Source organism: Myotis davidii, unplaced genomic scaffold (genome assembly GCF_000327345.1).
Source record: "Myotis davidii unplaced genomic scaffold, ASM32734v1 scaffold317, whole genome shotgun sequence".
NCBI classification, from domain to species: domain Eukaryota; kingdom Metazoa; phylum Chordata; class Mammalia; order Chiroptera; family Vespertilionidae; genus Myotis; species Myotis davidii.
Window position 1 is genome coordinate 1,443,168 of NW_006288994.1, and position 16,897 is coordinate 1,460,064.

Genomic DNA, 16,897 nt, shown 5'->3' on the forward strand with positions numbered 1-16,897 from the left:
GAAGTTGGAGGAGAGATAGAATCGGGATAAGGTACACAGTAGGGGTTAAGTTCCTTACTTGGTAATAATTGCAGAATGGTTGTGTCATGGAAACAAAAACATTCTGAGATCTACCATGCAGAAGGTGGGAGGCATCAGGCAGTTTCCTGAGTAAGAGGTAGGGAGAGGAAATAGCTGATTCCAGGCTTGGGGTAGAAAATGTACAAGATGAGCTGAGGATATCTTATGCCAGAGACGTGGAAGTAATTGAAGACTACACAGATCCAAGAACATTAGTGTCAACTTAATAAGGAACATCACTGGTCTAAAATCAGAAAATTTGAGGATCAGAAAAAATAATCGACAGTGGCCTGGTCCATAAACATGTAAGGATTCATAACGGTAGTTTTAAAAGAAAAGAAACTCACTGATTACAGTGGGGCTCGCTAGGGAACCAATTCATAAGTCTGAGAATTGATCAAGGAAAAAATGCAGCATTTACCAGGTATCTTGATCTGAAGGCCTATGAACTAAAAAGTGATCTGTTCCCATATATCCAGAATTTAACAAAGGGTTTTCTAGTCAAGCCCTTGGCTTCACCTTTAGACTTTTATTTGGCAAGCTTATTTTGTGATTAAATTTGTTCTGACTTGTAGTAAACGTTTTCAAATATGAGCAGATACTTCATGTATTAAAAATCTGTAGAAATTCTCTCCTGTAATAAAGAAGAATATTGTGTTTTTCTTGGTTTTCCTTTTATATTTGGAAATGGAAGTTTTGATTTAAAGTGCTTTGGATCCTCAAAGACCCACCTTCTAGGGGCAGCTTCACCACTTAATAACCCTATGGCTTAGTAAGTTATTCATTCTCAATCTCTTTGAGTCTCATTCCCATTAGCTATAAAACAGGAATGACTATACCAACCCCTGCCTTCTGTGAGGAATGAATAAGCTTGCTTATGTAAAGCATTTAGCACACTGCTTAGCACAGTAAATGCTCATTACATAAGAGTAATTATGTTTTCTTTTATACAACCTCACACAGACATTTAAATTCAGATTGCTGTTTTAACAAATCTCAAGCATGAAAGCATAACTCTATTCTCAGGACTAATACAAGGTGCTAACATATGCCTACTGTGCCAAAGCCTTGTCTCCCTACAGCCACCTGGATTCTCTATCTTGTTATCAATCACTACTTCATCTGCTTAGATACCTGAGTGCACTCTCAGTATGAGGGGATAGGTGACATCTGTCAGAGACGTTCTACAAAGAATTCTCAGTTGGTCGTGAGATTAGAAATACGTTAGGGGTTCACAGACTTTAAAACAGGAAGCAATCTATGAAAAATACAGCTACCAACTCTTCCTTTTGGCAAGTAAAAGCACTTAAATTTTCTTATTTTGCCAATGGTTTCAACTTACAGACCAATATTTGATTACTACTAGGTTGGATGAACCTCTGAGATTCTACTTACACATGCACAGATGCAAATACATCACACATCGTTTTCTGAAGCTTCTGCAAAAAGTAAACAAGAAAACAGAATAATTAAATTAAAAGTAGAAATAAACAGTGAAAAAATAGAAGTGAGGTAAAGCCAGGTCCAATAAGATAACTAATCATCTACAAAGTCTAACGAAGGACAGAATGAAAGCAAAAGAGAAACAGAAAGGGAAGAGGTAGAAGATGCCAAGCAATACTTTGGCTCGGGAAATGGGCATTCTTGCCCGAGGCACGGAATGGAAGTTAGCAGGCCAGGTAGGAATGGTGGGGGATGAACAGAAAATGCGCATGCCCTGTCTAAAGCCTGCAGTGGTGAATGCTGACAAGACCAAGTCCTGGCCCTGTGGTGCTGACCGTTCTAATTTTTTTAAAAAAACCAAAAATATGGCTTTTAAGTGAAATCTTACAGTTCTTAAACACTACCAACTGACTGACCTTTTTTTCTTTAAATCACTTAATGGTCCAAGTAAAATACACCTCTGGGACACACTCAGTCCTCTCATTGGGAAGCTCTGATGTAGAGTGAGGAAAAGACGATCAAGGGTAACAACCTGAAAGAAAGAGGAAGAGGCACAGCCCAGAACAAACACTAAGTCCAAGAAGGAGGAACCAGTAAGGTGTGTTATGAAAAAGAGAATCTCAAGGAGCAGTCACTGTGAAATGCAACAGAAATAAGATAAGGACAGGTAAGTGGTCACTGGTACTAGTTTTAGAAGCAGGTTCATTGGAGTAGTGGAGGCTAAACCACAGGTACTGGTTGAAGAAGATAAATAGTTCAAAACCACAGGGTTAACTGAATAGCAATGTGTGGAGCTATCCCCCCCTCACTGGTCTGTACCTGCTGCTGGCACTGAGCTGGTACAGACCAGAAATGCTGTTGGCCGTCGTATAATATGCAGACAGCCTCCCCAACAAGGAATTACCCAGCTCACAAAGCCAATAGTGTCACTGTGGAGTAACACTCTGAGGTAGGTGTGTAAAGCCTTTCTGATTTCATGGGGGGAGAAAAGCCTGTTTTAAAAACAGTAAGTTAAGACAAGGTCATTATTTTTGCTCATCAAACTCATGCATTCAGGCTCTCATTAATCCCCATGTTGATACTGTATTTGTTAAGATTACAAACATTAATAGGTGTTTCCTTTTGTCAAGACCAGAGTGACAGAAGAAAAATCAGGAGGATTATAAGTCATCCCTGTTTAAAGAATTCATATATTCAGCAATCTTGTAGAAAGGCAGTGAGTTTCAATAAGACATACAGTCATACCAATATAATGAAATAAGACAACTATAAACTTCATGGTAGGTATATTAACAACCTTTTTAATATATTTTTAGTATGTACACTTATTTTAAAGGACCTTTATATTTAACAAATTCATTAAAATCAAATTGTCCTGACACATAAAGGTATAAATTAACAGTAGCACACTATCAGAAGTTAAGAAAAAAGAAAGCTCTCTTGACTTCCATTCCACAAAAGACCAAAAGTTTTGAGAATTCACCCAAAGGCAAGGTAAATTCGAAAGCAGCCCTTTTATGAAGAAGCACTGTTATAAGTCAGTATCTCTCACTTCTCCTAATAGTCCATTAACCCAATGACAATTCCTTAGTCATATACTATACTTTCAACTGATCTTAAGACTGTCAACAAACACTTATTAAGCACTTAATATGTAGGCCAATCAATGTGCTGAATATTATAATAGTGAGCAAGTTATTTCTAAGCATTTAAAGAGGAGAAGATAACAGCAATAATAAGCAACAACAACAAACTAAATACAATAGCTAATTTCAAGTAAGTAGTCACTAGAAACATGCATTAAGTGGGGTACCTACCCACCTGGGTGGCAGGATTCTGGGTAGCTTGCCAAAGTAGGTGCTATTTAAGCTGAAGACAGGAGGACAGTAAGCTAGATGAAGCAGGTTGGGTGAAATATTCAACTTTGAATGGCAGCTCAAAGGCCTTCAAGTAGGAGGGAAAAACAATGGGGTAAAGGACAAGAACTTTGTTTGCTTCCTAAATCTTACCTTGAAAAAAAGTATTAGAAACCCCATGAGTTCTATTATTTCTACAAGATGCAAAGAGACTATTTTAAACAAGACAAAGTAAAAGAATCAACTGTTAAAACATACTTGACAGAAAGAAAAAACACTTTCATTTGTTCAATAAGCAAAAACAGTATAAAATTGCTAATTAAATTCTCAGAAAAAACAACTGATCGGCTCCTTTACCTAGTTCATGACAACTTGTACCAAGACAATATATTAACAAATCTGTGCCAGCATTAATTTGCACAAACTTCCTTCTTACTGCTTCACATTCTTGCACACTAATTATTCATTTGTCTTTTCTTCAACACCCACCAGTCTGAGAATATTCAAGTCACTTGCCCAAAGGCCTAAATGAACCTTCATTATTTTAAAATATCCAAAATTCCAACCTGATTTCCAAGAGCCATGCCTTAAATGGCTATTATTTCACTACTTATCTCATTCTGTTTGGGGCATAATATATTTATTCCAAATCTTTTAAATGCAAGAATATGTAATTATATTATTTTCAATTATATGTGAGGACAATATACTAGTATAGGCTGGATATAATTCTAAAACAAACTGAGTTTTCTCTATTTCTATAATATAAAGGTGTTAATGAATAACAATTTAAACAAATGTTTATTGAATTTATCTTTTATTCTTCTTTTGGCAAACAGATAATATGAACAAAATTATACTGCTCGCTATAGTTATACACACTCTGTCTTGCTTTATACAAGTTGTAAACATATTTAAGTCAATACAATTCTTGACTTAGCACATTCCAGAATTCTGACATACTTTTTGAGTTCAAGCAAAAGAAAGCTTATGAAACTTCCACTGTATTATCATTACATAGCAAACGAAATTAGTATATCTGCTTTTAAATTAACATCTATCATTTTTTAAATACTTCAATTTTAGGTTAGAGCTAAAATGATTTTTATCTAAAGCAGTGGTTCTCAACCTTCTGGCCCTTTAAATACAGTTCCTCATGTTATGACCCAACCATCAAATTATTTTCGTTGCTACTTCATAACTGTAATGTTGCTACTATTATGAATCGTAATGTAAATAGCTGATACGCAGGATGGTCTTAGGCGACCCCTGTGAAAGGGTCGTTCGACCGCCAAAGGGGTGGTAACCCACAGGTTGAGAACCGCTGAAAAGTTTTATGGGAAAAAAACAGAGCTAACCATACAAATGCTGTTCATAACCATATCAACCATTTAAATATGACATATTTCAGAGGGGCGGTGGTGGGTAGGAGATTAACCAATGAAGTTATATGCACATATGCATAGCCCATGGACACAGACAATAGTGTGGGGAAGGCCTGGGGAGGGGGCATGAATGGGTTGGAGGGAGACAATGGGGGGGAAGGGAGGACATCTGTAATACATTCAATAATGAAGATAATTTTAAAAAATTATACAAATTAAAAATAAACCTATAATCAAGAAAATGTCACTCATCTTGTTAGAAAAAAAAAGTTACCAATAAGGTATTTTCCAATGCTTTAAATGTAGATGAAATTTATAATAACTAGGTTTCATGATACCTTATTTTATTACTTCTTAATGGTTATCTTTTAATTTTAAAGCAACAGGTTACTTCAAAATAAAGGCAATATGATTAGTATTTTATAATTTCATTATTTTATACATTTCAGAGCCCCGAGAAAACTCAGATCTCAAAACAGGCAGCCTTCAGAATGTATTTTGCTTGGCAGCAGAATGGCTTTTAATCTCTTGAAATGGAATACCTTCATGTAGTACTTACTTGCTGTAGTTGACCAGTTTCCCACATCATCAATGAGACTGACACCCATTTTTAATATATAAACCTGATATTTAACTGCAAAAATTAGTTGCATTCATAAAGCAAAAATTTAAATATTATAAACTTCATGCTAAATGTCACTAGCTTTTTCTAATTGGGGAAAGACAGGTCTAATAAAAAAAAGTGTAATTTTTATAATACTTTCTTATCAAATTACCAGACACATTTGTATATATGAGTACTATCTTCTTGGAAGGAATACTGTTGTGTGTAACTTGAAATCTGAGCTAGATAAATCATGCACACCAAAAGGTATTATATACTGATTTTTACTACACAGTCTGGCTCCTAAAGAGTGGCTTTCAGCTTGATCCATACATGTGATACAAACATTCTCAATACTTCAGGTTACGGAAAGGGGACATTAAAAGGCTAACAAAATAACAGTAAAAAAGGCTTTCTTTTAATCCTAGAGAATGAAGCAAAAAGAGAAAGGTTTTGTAAGAGAAACTGGGAAAGAGGAAGGATTTGAAGTATGTTTGGCCTTGGACACTTTTGACAGTGCCACTTCACCTTGTAGAAGTTCACGGGTAAGAGAGGTCACAAATCGTTTCTCAGGGGGAAGAAGTGCAAGGAAAGCGAAGCAGCTGAGCAGTGACGGAGAAAACACCACAGAGTACAAGCATTTGTAGTTATGAAAATGAGAAGTTTAAGAGACAGCAAGTAGTGACAAATTAGTCAGACATGAGTATGTTGGGACCTTTAAAATGACACAAAAATAAGAGCTAATCTATAATTCTTTACAGGTTTAAATCTGATAGGGAACACCTATATATTTTGAATCTGTCTCATTTCTTAGTTTTAACAACTGATTCCCATCTGAGAAAAAACATTTTAAAATTCTTAATCATTAAAACAAGCTTCTTGGCTGCACTTTGATGGGGTAATAAAAAAGCTTCACAGCATTAATTTCACTAATACCAAGGTTGCTGCAATCAAGTTTCTTTATAAGGATAAATTAAATTTGCTATCACCATCCCCACAGTATTGCAATCTTCAAAAAAATTACACTGAAATGGTTACTGAAAGCTTTTAATAAAACATTAAGATTTATTTCAACAGAATGTTCAGGATTCCATATTAATAAAAAATATAAGCAAATAGGGTTGCATCTTGGCCTATGAATGATTCTCTCTACAATGGACGTACAAGTGTTTAAAATACCAGTAAGGGCATACTGGTTAAAGTTTATCTCTGACATTTTTTTTTTAAAAAAACCTATTAGCAGCTATGCCATAAAACTGATTTAAAGTAGTTGTTTTTTCAGTAATGTTTAAAACAATCCCGCACTTGGTATAAATACTCATATCCGCACACTATACAAAAACATAATTGTGCAACACTCTGTAAACTAGCTGCAGTTTTCAGTAACTCTGTTCACCAACCACGTGACAGAATTGTAATGTTCTCCTAAGCCATATGCATGTCTCATATATCTGAAAGAAAAAGAAAAAGAAATTACTGGTTTTGGTGAAGGTAATTCTTTGTATATAAAAGTTTATTATGCATATAACACCAAGGCCTCTGAATGAATCACTCCACAGATGTATCATTCAATAAACTGTATAAGCATATTACTTAAAAAGTTCAACAGCATGTGAAAAGCATAAGATCTTTAACCAGGTCTGCTGAGTTTAAGTCCAATAAAACACAATCATTAGGGGGGGGGGGGGGGGGGGGGGGACCAGGAGCAGGAAAGGGTCACTGAAGCTGCGACTCAATAAGCTTAAAATTTTTACCTAAATCAAAACCATTAATGACCACCTTAGTAGGTTTATCTAATGAACACTAAAGTCGGTAACAAACTCTCCATGCTGTGTTTCAGGAGACTTCTCAGTCATGTAAAAATACTTTTACAATATGAAGAAAAAGATATCTAAAGAATAAACAATTAGGCAACGTGAATATATTTGTTTTTTCACTTGTTAAAACTTTTAGCATTAACATGGGGATAAGGAACCATATGTAATATCTTAATAAAAAATATATTAAAAAAAACTTTTAGCATTATTAATGTCAACTCAGGACAATATTCAAACTAATCCTAAAACTTTCTAACCTTTAGAAATGATTTTATTATTAACTCATATGCAAAAATAAATCACTATAGATTTAAATAATTGTCTAAATCTCACATTTTGGCAATGCTTTTTAATTCTACAATTGCCTTTCACATAAATAAGCTTATTTAATTCTACTGAGCATAGGTGTTTTTTTAATTAATCAACAACCTAAAATATTTCAATAATCCTTTTTGTCTTAATTATGAAAAATAAAACAGTAGACATTTCTAGATACTTACACAAGTATTAATGGTTTGTTTGGATATTCTTCGCCAACTACAATAGGAGGAGAATCTGCCTGTATTATCTCTATTGGTGTTTGTAAAATATGAGACAGTGCTCTTAGCTATAGGAAAGAAAATGTATTAGTATAAAAATAAATAAAAGTATAAATCTTATTGAAATCATAAACTACTAAGGTATTCATGAACAGCGCAATCATTCAGAGCAGGGAATCTCTCTGTTTATCACTATACACTAAGAACCTGGCACGCAGTAGGCACTTGACATATTTGTTAAATTAACAAACAAATATAATATTTATTAAATCAAATTCGAAAGCTTCAAGCCTTGGCTACATGATAGCTTCTTAGAAAGATCAATGTCATAGTAAATAAAGTAAAGGAATGGGTAGATTGGGCTCATTATATAGACTCTTTACTTTTGAAAATTTCCATAATAAAGTTTTTTAAAATATTATTGTTAGAGCACCAGGCCAAATCAAATACAATTTTGGAGGGAAAGGGGGAAAAAGAGGGAACAGCGCAGAATAGGAGGTTTATTTTTCTTAAAGCTTTCAGATGATTGTAATGTACAACTAGGGTTGACAGCCACTGGTCTGTAATTTTCAAGGTGCAAATAGAATGAGTTATGTATCTGAACTGCACTACTGTTTCATGGAATTTCCATCTAATTAATAAACAAGTTTAATTTTATGCCACAGAATATAAAATTAAAACTTAAAGTGGATGAATAAGAGTTAGTAATACAATCAATCTTCACATAACCTTATGGAACAATACTGCTATACTTATTTTTTTATTATACTTATTTTAAAGACCTAGAATTTGATGCAGAGAATGGTTAAGAGGCCTGCCTAAAGTCATGAACAAGGAAATAAAATGACTTGCAAACTGAGAAAGTTCATAAACAAATTTAAAAATCTTTAATGTAGGGCCTTGATCTATGTATTGGCCCCATTAATCTGTCTAAAATGTAGTCCTTTTAGAAAGTTTTAAACAAAAATAAGAAATTACTTCAGAATCTGAAAAAGGTTCTATGTTTTCATACTCTATCATAAAATGTTCCTCCAAGGCACTTTTTTCTCATACCTAAAATAACATTTTAAAAAACCTTAACATCTCTTCCCAGTCTTCAGAAATTTTTTTCAACCATAATTTAAATTTACCCCATTGAAGAAAATAGCAAATCTTGCCCAGTCAGTGTTGCTCAGATGAGCATAAACCTATGAACCAGGAGGTCATAGTTTGATTCCCGGTTGGTTACAGGCTCGATCCCCAGTAGAGACCGAGCAGGAGGCAGTTGATCAATGATTCTCTCTCTCACATCGATGTTTCTATCTTTCCCTCTCCCTTCCTCTCTGAAATCAATAAAAAAAACATATTTTTTTTATAAAGAAAAAACAAACAGCAAATCTTATTTAAAATGGATTCAGAAATGAAAAATTTATGAGAAATGTCCTTCAAAGGATTTTTAAAAGGTTTTTCTGAATTTATAAAGAGTCACTTAGGTCTTTAATTCTCATATTAACTTGGGATTTTTATAAGAAAGTTCAAGCATCTTTAATACTTCTTACATAGTGACAAAGCTACTATGGAAACTTCCTGAGTTTTAGAGACCCAGGAGAGGCACACAAATTAATGGGCAGTTCCCCCTAGTGACTAGAAGAGGTATAAATATAGCACTACGTACTCAGAATAAGATTTTGCAGAAGCATTCAAGGAATACCTTGAGACAATAAAGCTCTTTAAAAAAATGTGTATATATATATGTATCTGAACTGCCCTACTATATATATGTAATTGATTTCAGAGAGGAAGGGAGAGGGAGAGACAGAAACATCAATGATGAGAGAGAATCATTGATCGGCTGCCTCCTGCACACTCCACACTGGGGATCGAGCCTGCCACTTGGGCATGTGCCCTTGACCGGAATTGAACCTGGGACCCTTCAGTCCACAGGCTGACGCTCTATCCACTGAGCCAAACCAGCTAGGGCTAGACAACATAGCTCTTAAAATGAAATACTCAGAGCCGCCACAAACTATTCAAGATGCCTAGTCACTACACAATATTAATAAGACTGCTAGACTCATCCACCTGGCATTTTAGCTTACAAACTCCTATGCATATACTCCCTGCCTTATTTAGTGTCCACAAATGACCTACCCAGTATGCACAGGGTTTTTATTATCCCCATGCAATAATTAGGAAACTCGAGCACAGCAGGTTGACTAACTCCTGCAAAGTCACAAAACTGAGAAGAAGGAGAAGCCAGGACCCAAAGCTTTCCCTCTCATCTCCTGACTTTCTAATAACCCAGGCTGTCTCATCATCTTGGACCACTTAGGTGTTTTACTTTATTTTAATAAAACAAAGTTAACAAAGTAAGGTAAATAATTGGAACTAAAACAAATGATCCCGTTTAAATCCCTACAAGTGTCTAAAGGTATATTTTCTTACACTTACAAGCCAGTCGGTCATTATCAATTAGGAATTCAGGACACATTTGTAATAGATTTGTGTGGTAGGGCTTGACCTGTAATTTCAATAAAAATACTGTTTTCTATTTCTGATGTAACTGATATGTTACTTTTCCAATACTGACTTCCCTCAGTTGAGCCACTAGGGTAAATATTACTGTACCTGAGTAAACTCTTAATTTTCCTGAGCAAAAAAAAAAAAGCTTTGTCAGTAGCAGCATCACAAATGGAATCACTAAGGCAGACACAACACTAGCCTCACCAATCACAGCTCAAACGCTGGGCTATTTAAAATCAAACTGTAATTCCCTTCCTGAAGGTACATACTTACAAGCCTAGAAATGTTACCTTCCTACAAGTCAATGCTTTGTCAGTAGAGAGACACCAAGTAAGTAAAGAAAAGGAATCTTCAAAGAAAAACCGAGATCATCTGAAAAATGTCTGGGATTTAGAAATAATTTACCAATCTACAACCACTATGAACAATTTAAACTTACCTCCAGCTGGCCTCCCCATGCAGCTGTGTTTATAATATCATCACAGTACTTTCCAAACTCTTCTGTAGAGAATAAACAGAATATAGCACTTAATAATTGTCATAACTCTTGTTATAAAATCCCTCTTTATAGTTTCTACAATTCCTAATAAAACTACTCGATTTGAACTTCCTTCTTCTTTACCTGTACTCTCCAGAATTTAGACCACTTACAGATCCAAACTTAATTCACTATAATTTTCCACCACCTTTCATCCAAGAGCAAAGCATTTCTGCTTCCCTCCCTCAGTCTGAGACCCAAGGAAGGGCCTTAACTATATAACAAGCCTACTTCCCTCTCCTTATCCCAAGCAATGACTCCCCCAAATCGTCAACTTATTCACTACCTTGACATGTACGTTAAAGCCTAAAGTTGCACCTGAAAGACTACGCCAAAAGAATAAAAATGTAGCCTCTATAAAATCAGCTCCACCGTAAGATCTTAAGAAATGTGCGAAGAGAATCAGAGTAAAAGCACAAATGTGTTGAAACTCCTTTCTCAGAGGTAGCATCCAATAGGGCCTCCCCTTGTTATTCTGGAAACATTTACCTTATTTGTATCAGCATCGTATATAAAATATTTTAACTGCAGAATAATTAAATACGCAAAAAATTAACTACCTAGTACAGCAACTTGTACTACTATGTATTAAAATTACAGAAAATAATTCTACCTAAATTTTGAGATCTTTTCCCCACAAGGATTATACCAGTTTTTCTTATTCTGAGTCTCAGGAGGCACTTGATTTAACAATAACCACCACAATTGCAACACCAAGACATAATAAAGAGAAATAAATTACCTGGAGTATACATATCTCCTGTATTGGGATTTGTTAAAAATGGCAGAAAGTCTTCCATGTGGCTTTGCATATAGTTAGCAGTTTGGCTTCTTAAGGCAGCTACAGTCAGAGGGCATTCCCGCTCTTTCAGCTGATCTTCAATGGCTCTATACATACAGTGGCCATCCGAGGGAATCTGTTTAATTTCCAACTGTCTAGCTGCCAATATTTGAGCAAGTTTTTCACTTTCTACATGCCTAGCTCCATATAAGTTCTCAATTTCAGCTTCAGCTATCCTTTCTTTCTGCTCCTTTTCCAATGCAGCTTTTTTATCCTAAGAAGAGAACATAGGAAAGTTAACTCATACAAATGAGGACTAATTTACATTTATTAAGGAGACAGAAAGATAAGATTCTTAAAACACTTTTCCATCTTTCTTCCTTCTCCCACAAGCGCTATCCTATTGCTGATATCATCACTTGTAGAATCTTCTATACTGAGAACTCCTTTTTAAGGACAAACTACCTTTCTCACCTGTGTATAGCCAGCACCTAGTTCTGTACTGGGACAAAAGCCCTCAAGTTTTTCCTTGAAAAATGTAAAAACTTTTAAAAACTATATGCCTACATGAGAAGTTTCTAAAAAATTTACTTACTGATTTCAATGTCCTAAGACTGGCTTATCCTAGTTCTAACGCACACGTTATCAAATTTAAGTCCAGGCTCATACCAAGCTTTGTAACTTACCACTACACCAGTGGTATATTAACATGCTAAAGCCTTAAGAAGGGAACAGAAATTCTACTTGTATGCATCTACCTTTGAAGAAAATGTGTCTGTGAAACAGACCCAAACATTTTATTCACGTAACAGATAAAAATATTCTTCTAGGTAAAAAATTAAAATATTACAGATAAGACTAAAGTTCCCCTTAAGGACCACTGCCAATACCAGTAACTGCTCTAGCGGTCTGTTGTATATCCTTCTAGATTTTTTCCCTATGCATTTGTTTGTTTGTTTGTTTATTTACTTATTTATTTATTTACTTACTTACTTATTTATTTATTTATTTATTATTGGTTGATTTTGAAAAAAGAAGGGAAGGGGGAGAGGGAGAGAGACAGAGAGAGAAACATTGACTTGCTGTTCTGCTTACTTATACCTTCTTGGTTGTTTCCTGTAGTGCCCTAACTGGGGATCGAACCTTAAACCTTGGCGTATCGGGAGAATGCTCCAACCAATTGAGCTACCTGGCCAGGGCTTTCTTTGCATTTTAATAAATATAGATGTACTCATAGAAAATGTGTATACATATTCTATGTCTACATATCTCCTGGATTAAATACTTAAAAAATTAACTACCTAGTAAAAAAACAAAACTTTTTCTTAGTAAAAATGGTATACATTACAACCTGTCACTTGCTTTCCTTATTCAAATGTCATAAGAAATCTTCCCATAAAGCATATACAAAGAAGAGGGACTCAATGAGAGATTTGTGATATGAAGGATGGATAGGAGGTAGAACGAGAAGGTTGGAGAAAAAGAGAAAACATTCTTGACAGTTGGACTAGGAAGGATGAAAACCCGGAAGCATATATGTCACACAGATGAACAGCGTGCATATGGCTAGAATACCAGAGAAAAATGCCAAGAGCTGAGGTTGGAGGAAAAAAGATAGTTACAAACAGTCCTGACTTAATGAAGCTTCGTCTTAAAGTTTTTTGACTTTACGATAGTATGAAGGTATGCACATTCAGTGGAAACCTTACTTCAAATTTTGAATTTGATCTTTTCTCAGGCTAACAATATGTGGTAGGATACTTTTTCATGATGATGGACAGCGGCAAGTGACCGTGAGGGTAAACAACCATACGCTACAGTGCAGTCATTGTGTTAGATGATTTTGCCCAACTGTAGACGAATGTAAGTGTTCTGAGAACATCTATGGTAGGTTAGGCTAAGTTGAAACTCAGTAGGTTAAGTGTGTTAAATTTCATGAATGTTAGTTCAGGTCCTTTGACAAAGAACTCCATCATTTTTTTCCTACTCTCTTCTTATATAACAGGTAAGACAAGTACTGAGCACACAGCACTGACTTAAATACTTGGTGAAAAGACTTCCATACCCGTCTCTTTTGTGCTCTTGATATCCGAGGCGGCTGATTCTCAAGAACCAAGTTTGAAATGTTGACAGTATCAAAATCTCTCTAAAAAAAAAAAAAGAAAGAAAAGAGAGAAAGCATTAACTAGTAAATAAAAAAATACTTTTAAATTAGTATTCAAAGTATCAGAGCAATTATTGAAAATCACAAATATGTGTAATCCCATAATTCAAATTTGAATAACAGCAGTAGGTCAGTATCAGATAGCATAGTTCTGTCTCCTTTCTCTCTTTATAAGAGAAAATTTGCAAGATCCACAAGAAGTTTCCTTAGAGCCTTCCAAGACAAAGCTCCTCCCTGCATGCTTTTCTTCCTTCTTAGCATGCCCACCCATTCATCTAAATAATGCTTGTGCTGGCTCAGGGGATTACTACCTTCTTAACCTCAAATGTGGCATTAACATAATTAACCAGAACCTAATGGGCATTGCTTCTTGACCCTGGGAATAAGTTGAGTTTTTACTATCCTTTCCCATCTACTACAGGTAGAATTTAACTTATAAATATCATCAAGACATTACAATGAATTTTAAACATTAAATGGGGATCATGTACTTGCTGGAGAAAAAAGATGTTAGCCTTTTTACTATCAGGATTAGTAGCTAGTATTTTATTACTGCAAATAAGTGAAGTTAGTTTTTAGTATGACACATACACACACAACATTCAGTGCCTCTAATAACTCTCCAAGGCTATAGTCCAAATGACCACAATATCAAAATCAGATTAAGATTTCAAAGAGTGGTTATCACCTTTAGTGAAATTAGTATTCTTATATTTTTCAGAGGAATCTGTTAAAATGTATAAATTGCCATACTGACAATAGGCAAGATACAGAGAAGCATCTGGAAAAAAAAAAGAGAGAAAGTAATGACATAATTTAGGCAGCTTGCAGAAAAGAAACAAGCTTAAGTTAATGAAAAAGTTAGTAGTCCAAAATAAAATGGCAGTTTGTATTTGAACACTTGGGTAATATGTAGCTTAAGAATTAAAAATTTTTATCCCTAGAAACCCAGGAAAGAAATTTCAAAACGGAAAGCCCTGAGAGAACAAACAAAACTATCTCACTAAAATGCTGGGGAGACAAACAGGAACACTGTGACTGTGACAACACAATCAAACACCCGGAGCACCAAAATTGTGACCTGCCAATAAAATATCTAAGGGCACAGAAGGCCCGGATCTTGATGACTGGCTAATAAAGTTAAGGAAAACCAGACTACGTTTAACATAACAAGCGCTGTAGGTCAGTACATACAAGCTGTTTTCCCTGGCAACAGCAGACCAAAAAGGAACCGAACAAAATAAAATGTAATTATGGTATGGAGAATTCTGCGTAGACATAAAGAACTTCCTGGCTACCGAAATGGAGTGAGGTTATGGGGTCTGATCTTTGATATCCAAAATCCAAGCAATAAATTACCCCATGATACAAAATTATAACAGAACTCAACGTTCACATCTGGCTTTGGCACTTAGCAGATGCTATGAATTCGGGACAATGTTCTTAATCTCGGGGAGTCTGTTTCCCACTTGAAAATGGGGTTGGTTACCTGCGCTTACGTCATAAGTAATACCTCCGTGTGTTACTCTGAGAACCATCATGAGATGTTGCATGCAATACGTCCAACACAGTGCGTGGCACACAGCACCTACTAGCTATAATAATAAAATGATGACAGCATGCCCCAATTTACCCAAGAAGCCAGGACATTTTCCTTCATTACCTGTCCCTAAAGCACTTTTACACCTTAAAAGTGATTTCACACTCACTGTCCCACTTGATGCATACAGTACCTTTACTCAAACAGCAGAGTATGAGGATATCTGGAGAAATTTATGCCCAGGAAAAGGTTTTTTGTTTTATATTTTTAAAACATATATTTTATTGATTTTTTTACAGAGAGGAAGGGAGAGGGATAGAGAGCTAGAAACATCGATGAGAGAGAAACATCCATCAGCTGCCTCCTGCACACCCCACACTGGGGATGTGACCACCACCAAGGTACATGGCCTGCGCCGGAATGGAACCTGGGACCCTTCAGTCCGCAGGCCGACGCTCTATCCACTGAGCCAAACCAGCCAGGGCGTGCCCAGGAAAAGTTTAAGTAACTGTACCCATGTTACAACCATACTTAGTGGCAGTTTGGGGACCACACATCTGTCCTTCCAACTTTCATTGGGTGAAGCCTCCTCTAGTCCACGTTACCCATCTGCCCGTCTTCTGGGCAAGGACGAGTTAAAAGCGTCCCTTCTTTTGCTGACCTCCCTTACAAAAACACGCCTGCGCGTGACTGGGCGATTCCACCTCCCTCCACACATAGGATTTTGTGCGGTTGATGTGGACAACTGCTGTCAAGCACCGTGGGCGAGGGGCGGGGGGGAGGGGGACACGACGACCGACCTGACCCTCCTGGGAAGCCAGCTTCAACTGCTCCAGCTCCTCTCGGTGCCGCCGCTCCATTTCTGCCTCCAGCTTAGCAACGTCTTCCGTGAGCTGCTTCCTCCTCTTCTTGTCGTTCTTGGGAACGGCATTCTTCATACCTTGAATTTTGGCTGGAAATCCACCCAGAAAAACAAAACAAAACAAAAACAACCTTTTTAAGTCCAAAATCAAGGGGTTAGAGGAAATGAGAAATAAGGGGATGGTGAAGGGGAGAGAGTAGAGAAAACGTAACTATGGCAACAAGAGTGAGTGCAGAGCAACCCGACAAGGACCGAGAGGAGCCAGAGGAAGAAGCCGAGTTGCCCCCGCCCTCCAGAACGTCTCATTGACGACCCTGTGAGTTGGCCGTGGCGGGCGACAAAAGAAAAAAAAATGACGGAAGTGTCTCCATCTTTTCCAGCACCCCTTCGGATCCCCCAGATTGAGGTGAGGTATTTCCAAAGGCACCCACGAGGGCCAAGGGCAGGTGACGGGGCGGGAACGGGGCAGGGAGACCGGGAGGGAGGCGGGCTCGTTCTCCCGGGCGGCGTGGAGGGTCTCAGACCCCGGCACTCGAGGGGGTCGCGCGGGGCAGGGGACCGCGGGGCCGAGAAGGGGGTGCCCTGGGGATGAGAGGATTCAAAGACTCCGGGGCAGGCGAGGCGAAAGGGAGTCGCCCACCGGCCACTCTGGCGAAGTCTGGGACAAGGCGGAGTCGAAGCCACGACCCCCCTCACCTTGCAACTCCTTCTTCTCTTTGCGTTGCTTTCTCACCAGCTGCTCCTCTTCGTCAAGCTCGTCTGCCAAGCCTTCCTCCATGTCCACCCGGCGCCCGCACTCGGAGGAA

General features: G+C 37.0%; 1 protein-coding gene across 1 annotated transcript; it reads right to left on the reverse strand.

Annotated features, from left to right (window-relative positions):
* Positions 1 to 6,379: 6,379 nt before the first annotated feature.
* OTUD6B (OTU domain containing 6B) lies at positions 6,380 to 16,891 on the reverse strand. The gene is made up of 7 exons (XM_006761205.2): positions 16,788 to 16,891; positions 16,030 to 16,181; positions 13,591 to 13,671; positions 11,487 to 11,799; positions 10,646 to 10,707; positions 7,666 to 7,772; positions 6,380 to 6,799 (listed from the first exon to the last, which is right to left on the reverse strand). Exons 1-7 carry the CDS (start codon positions 16,867 to 16,869, stop codon positions 6,715 to 6,717), a joined length of 882 nt encoding a protein of 293 aa, XP_006761268.1. The 5' UTR covers positions 16,870 to 16,891; the 3' UTR covers positions 6,380 to 6,714.
* Positions 16,892 to 16,897: the final 6 nt, after the last annotated feature.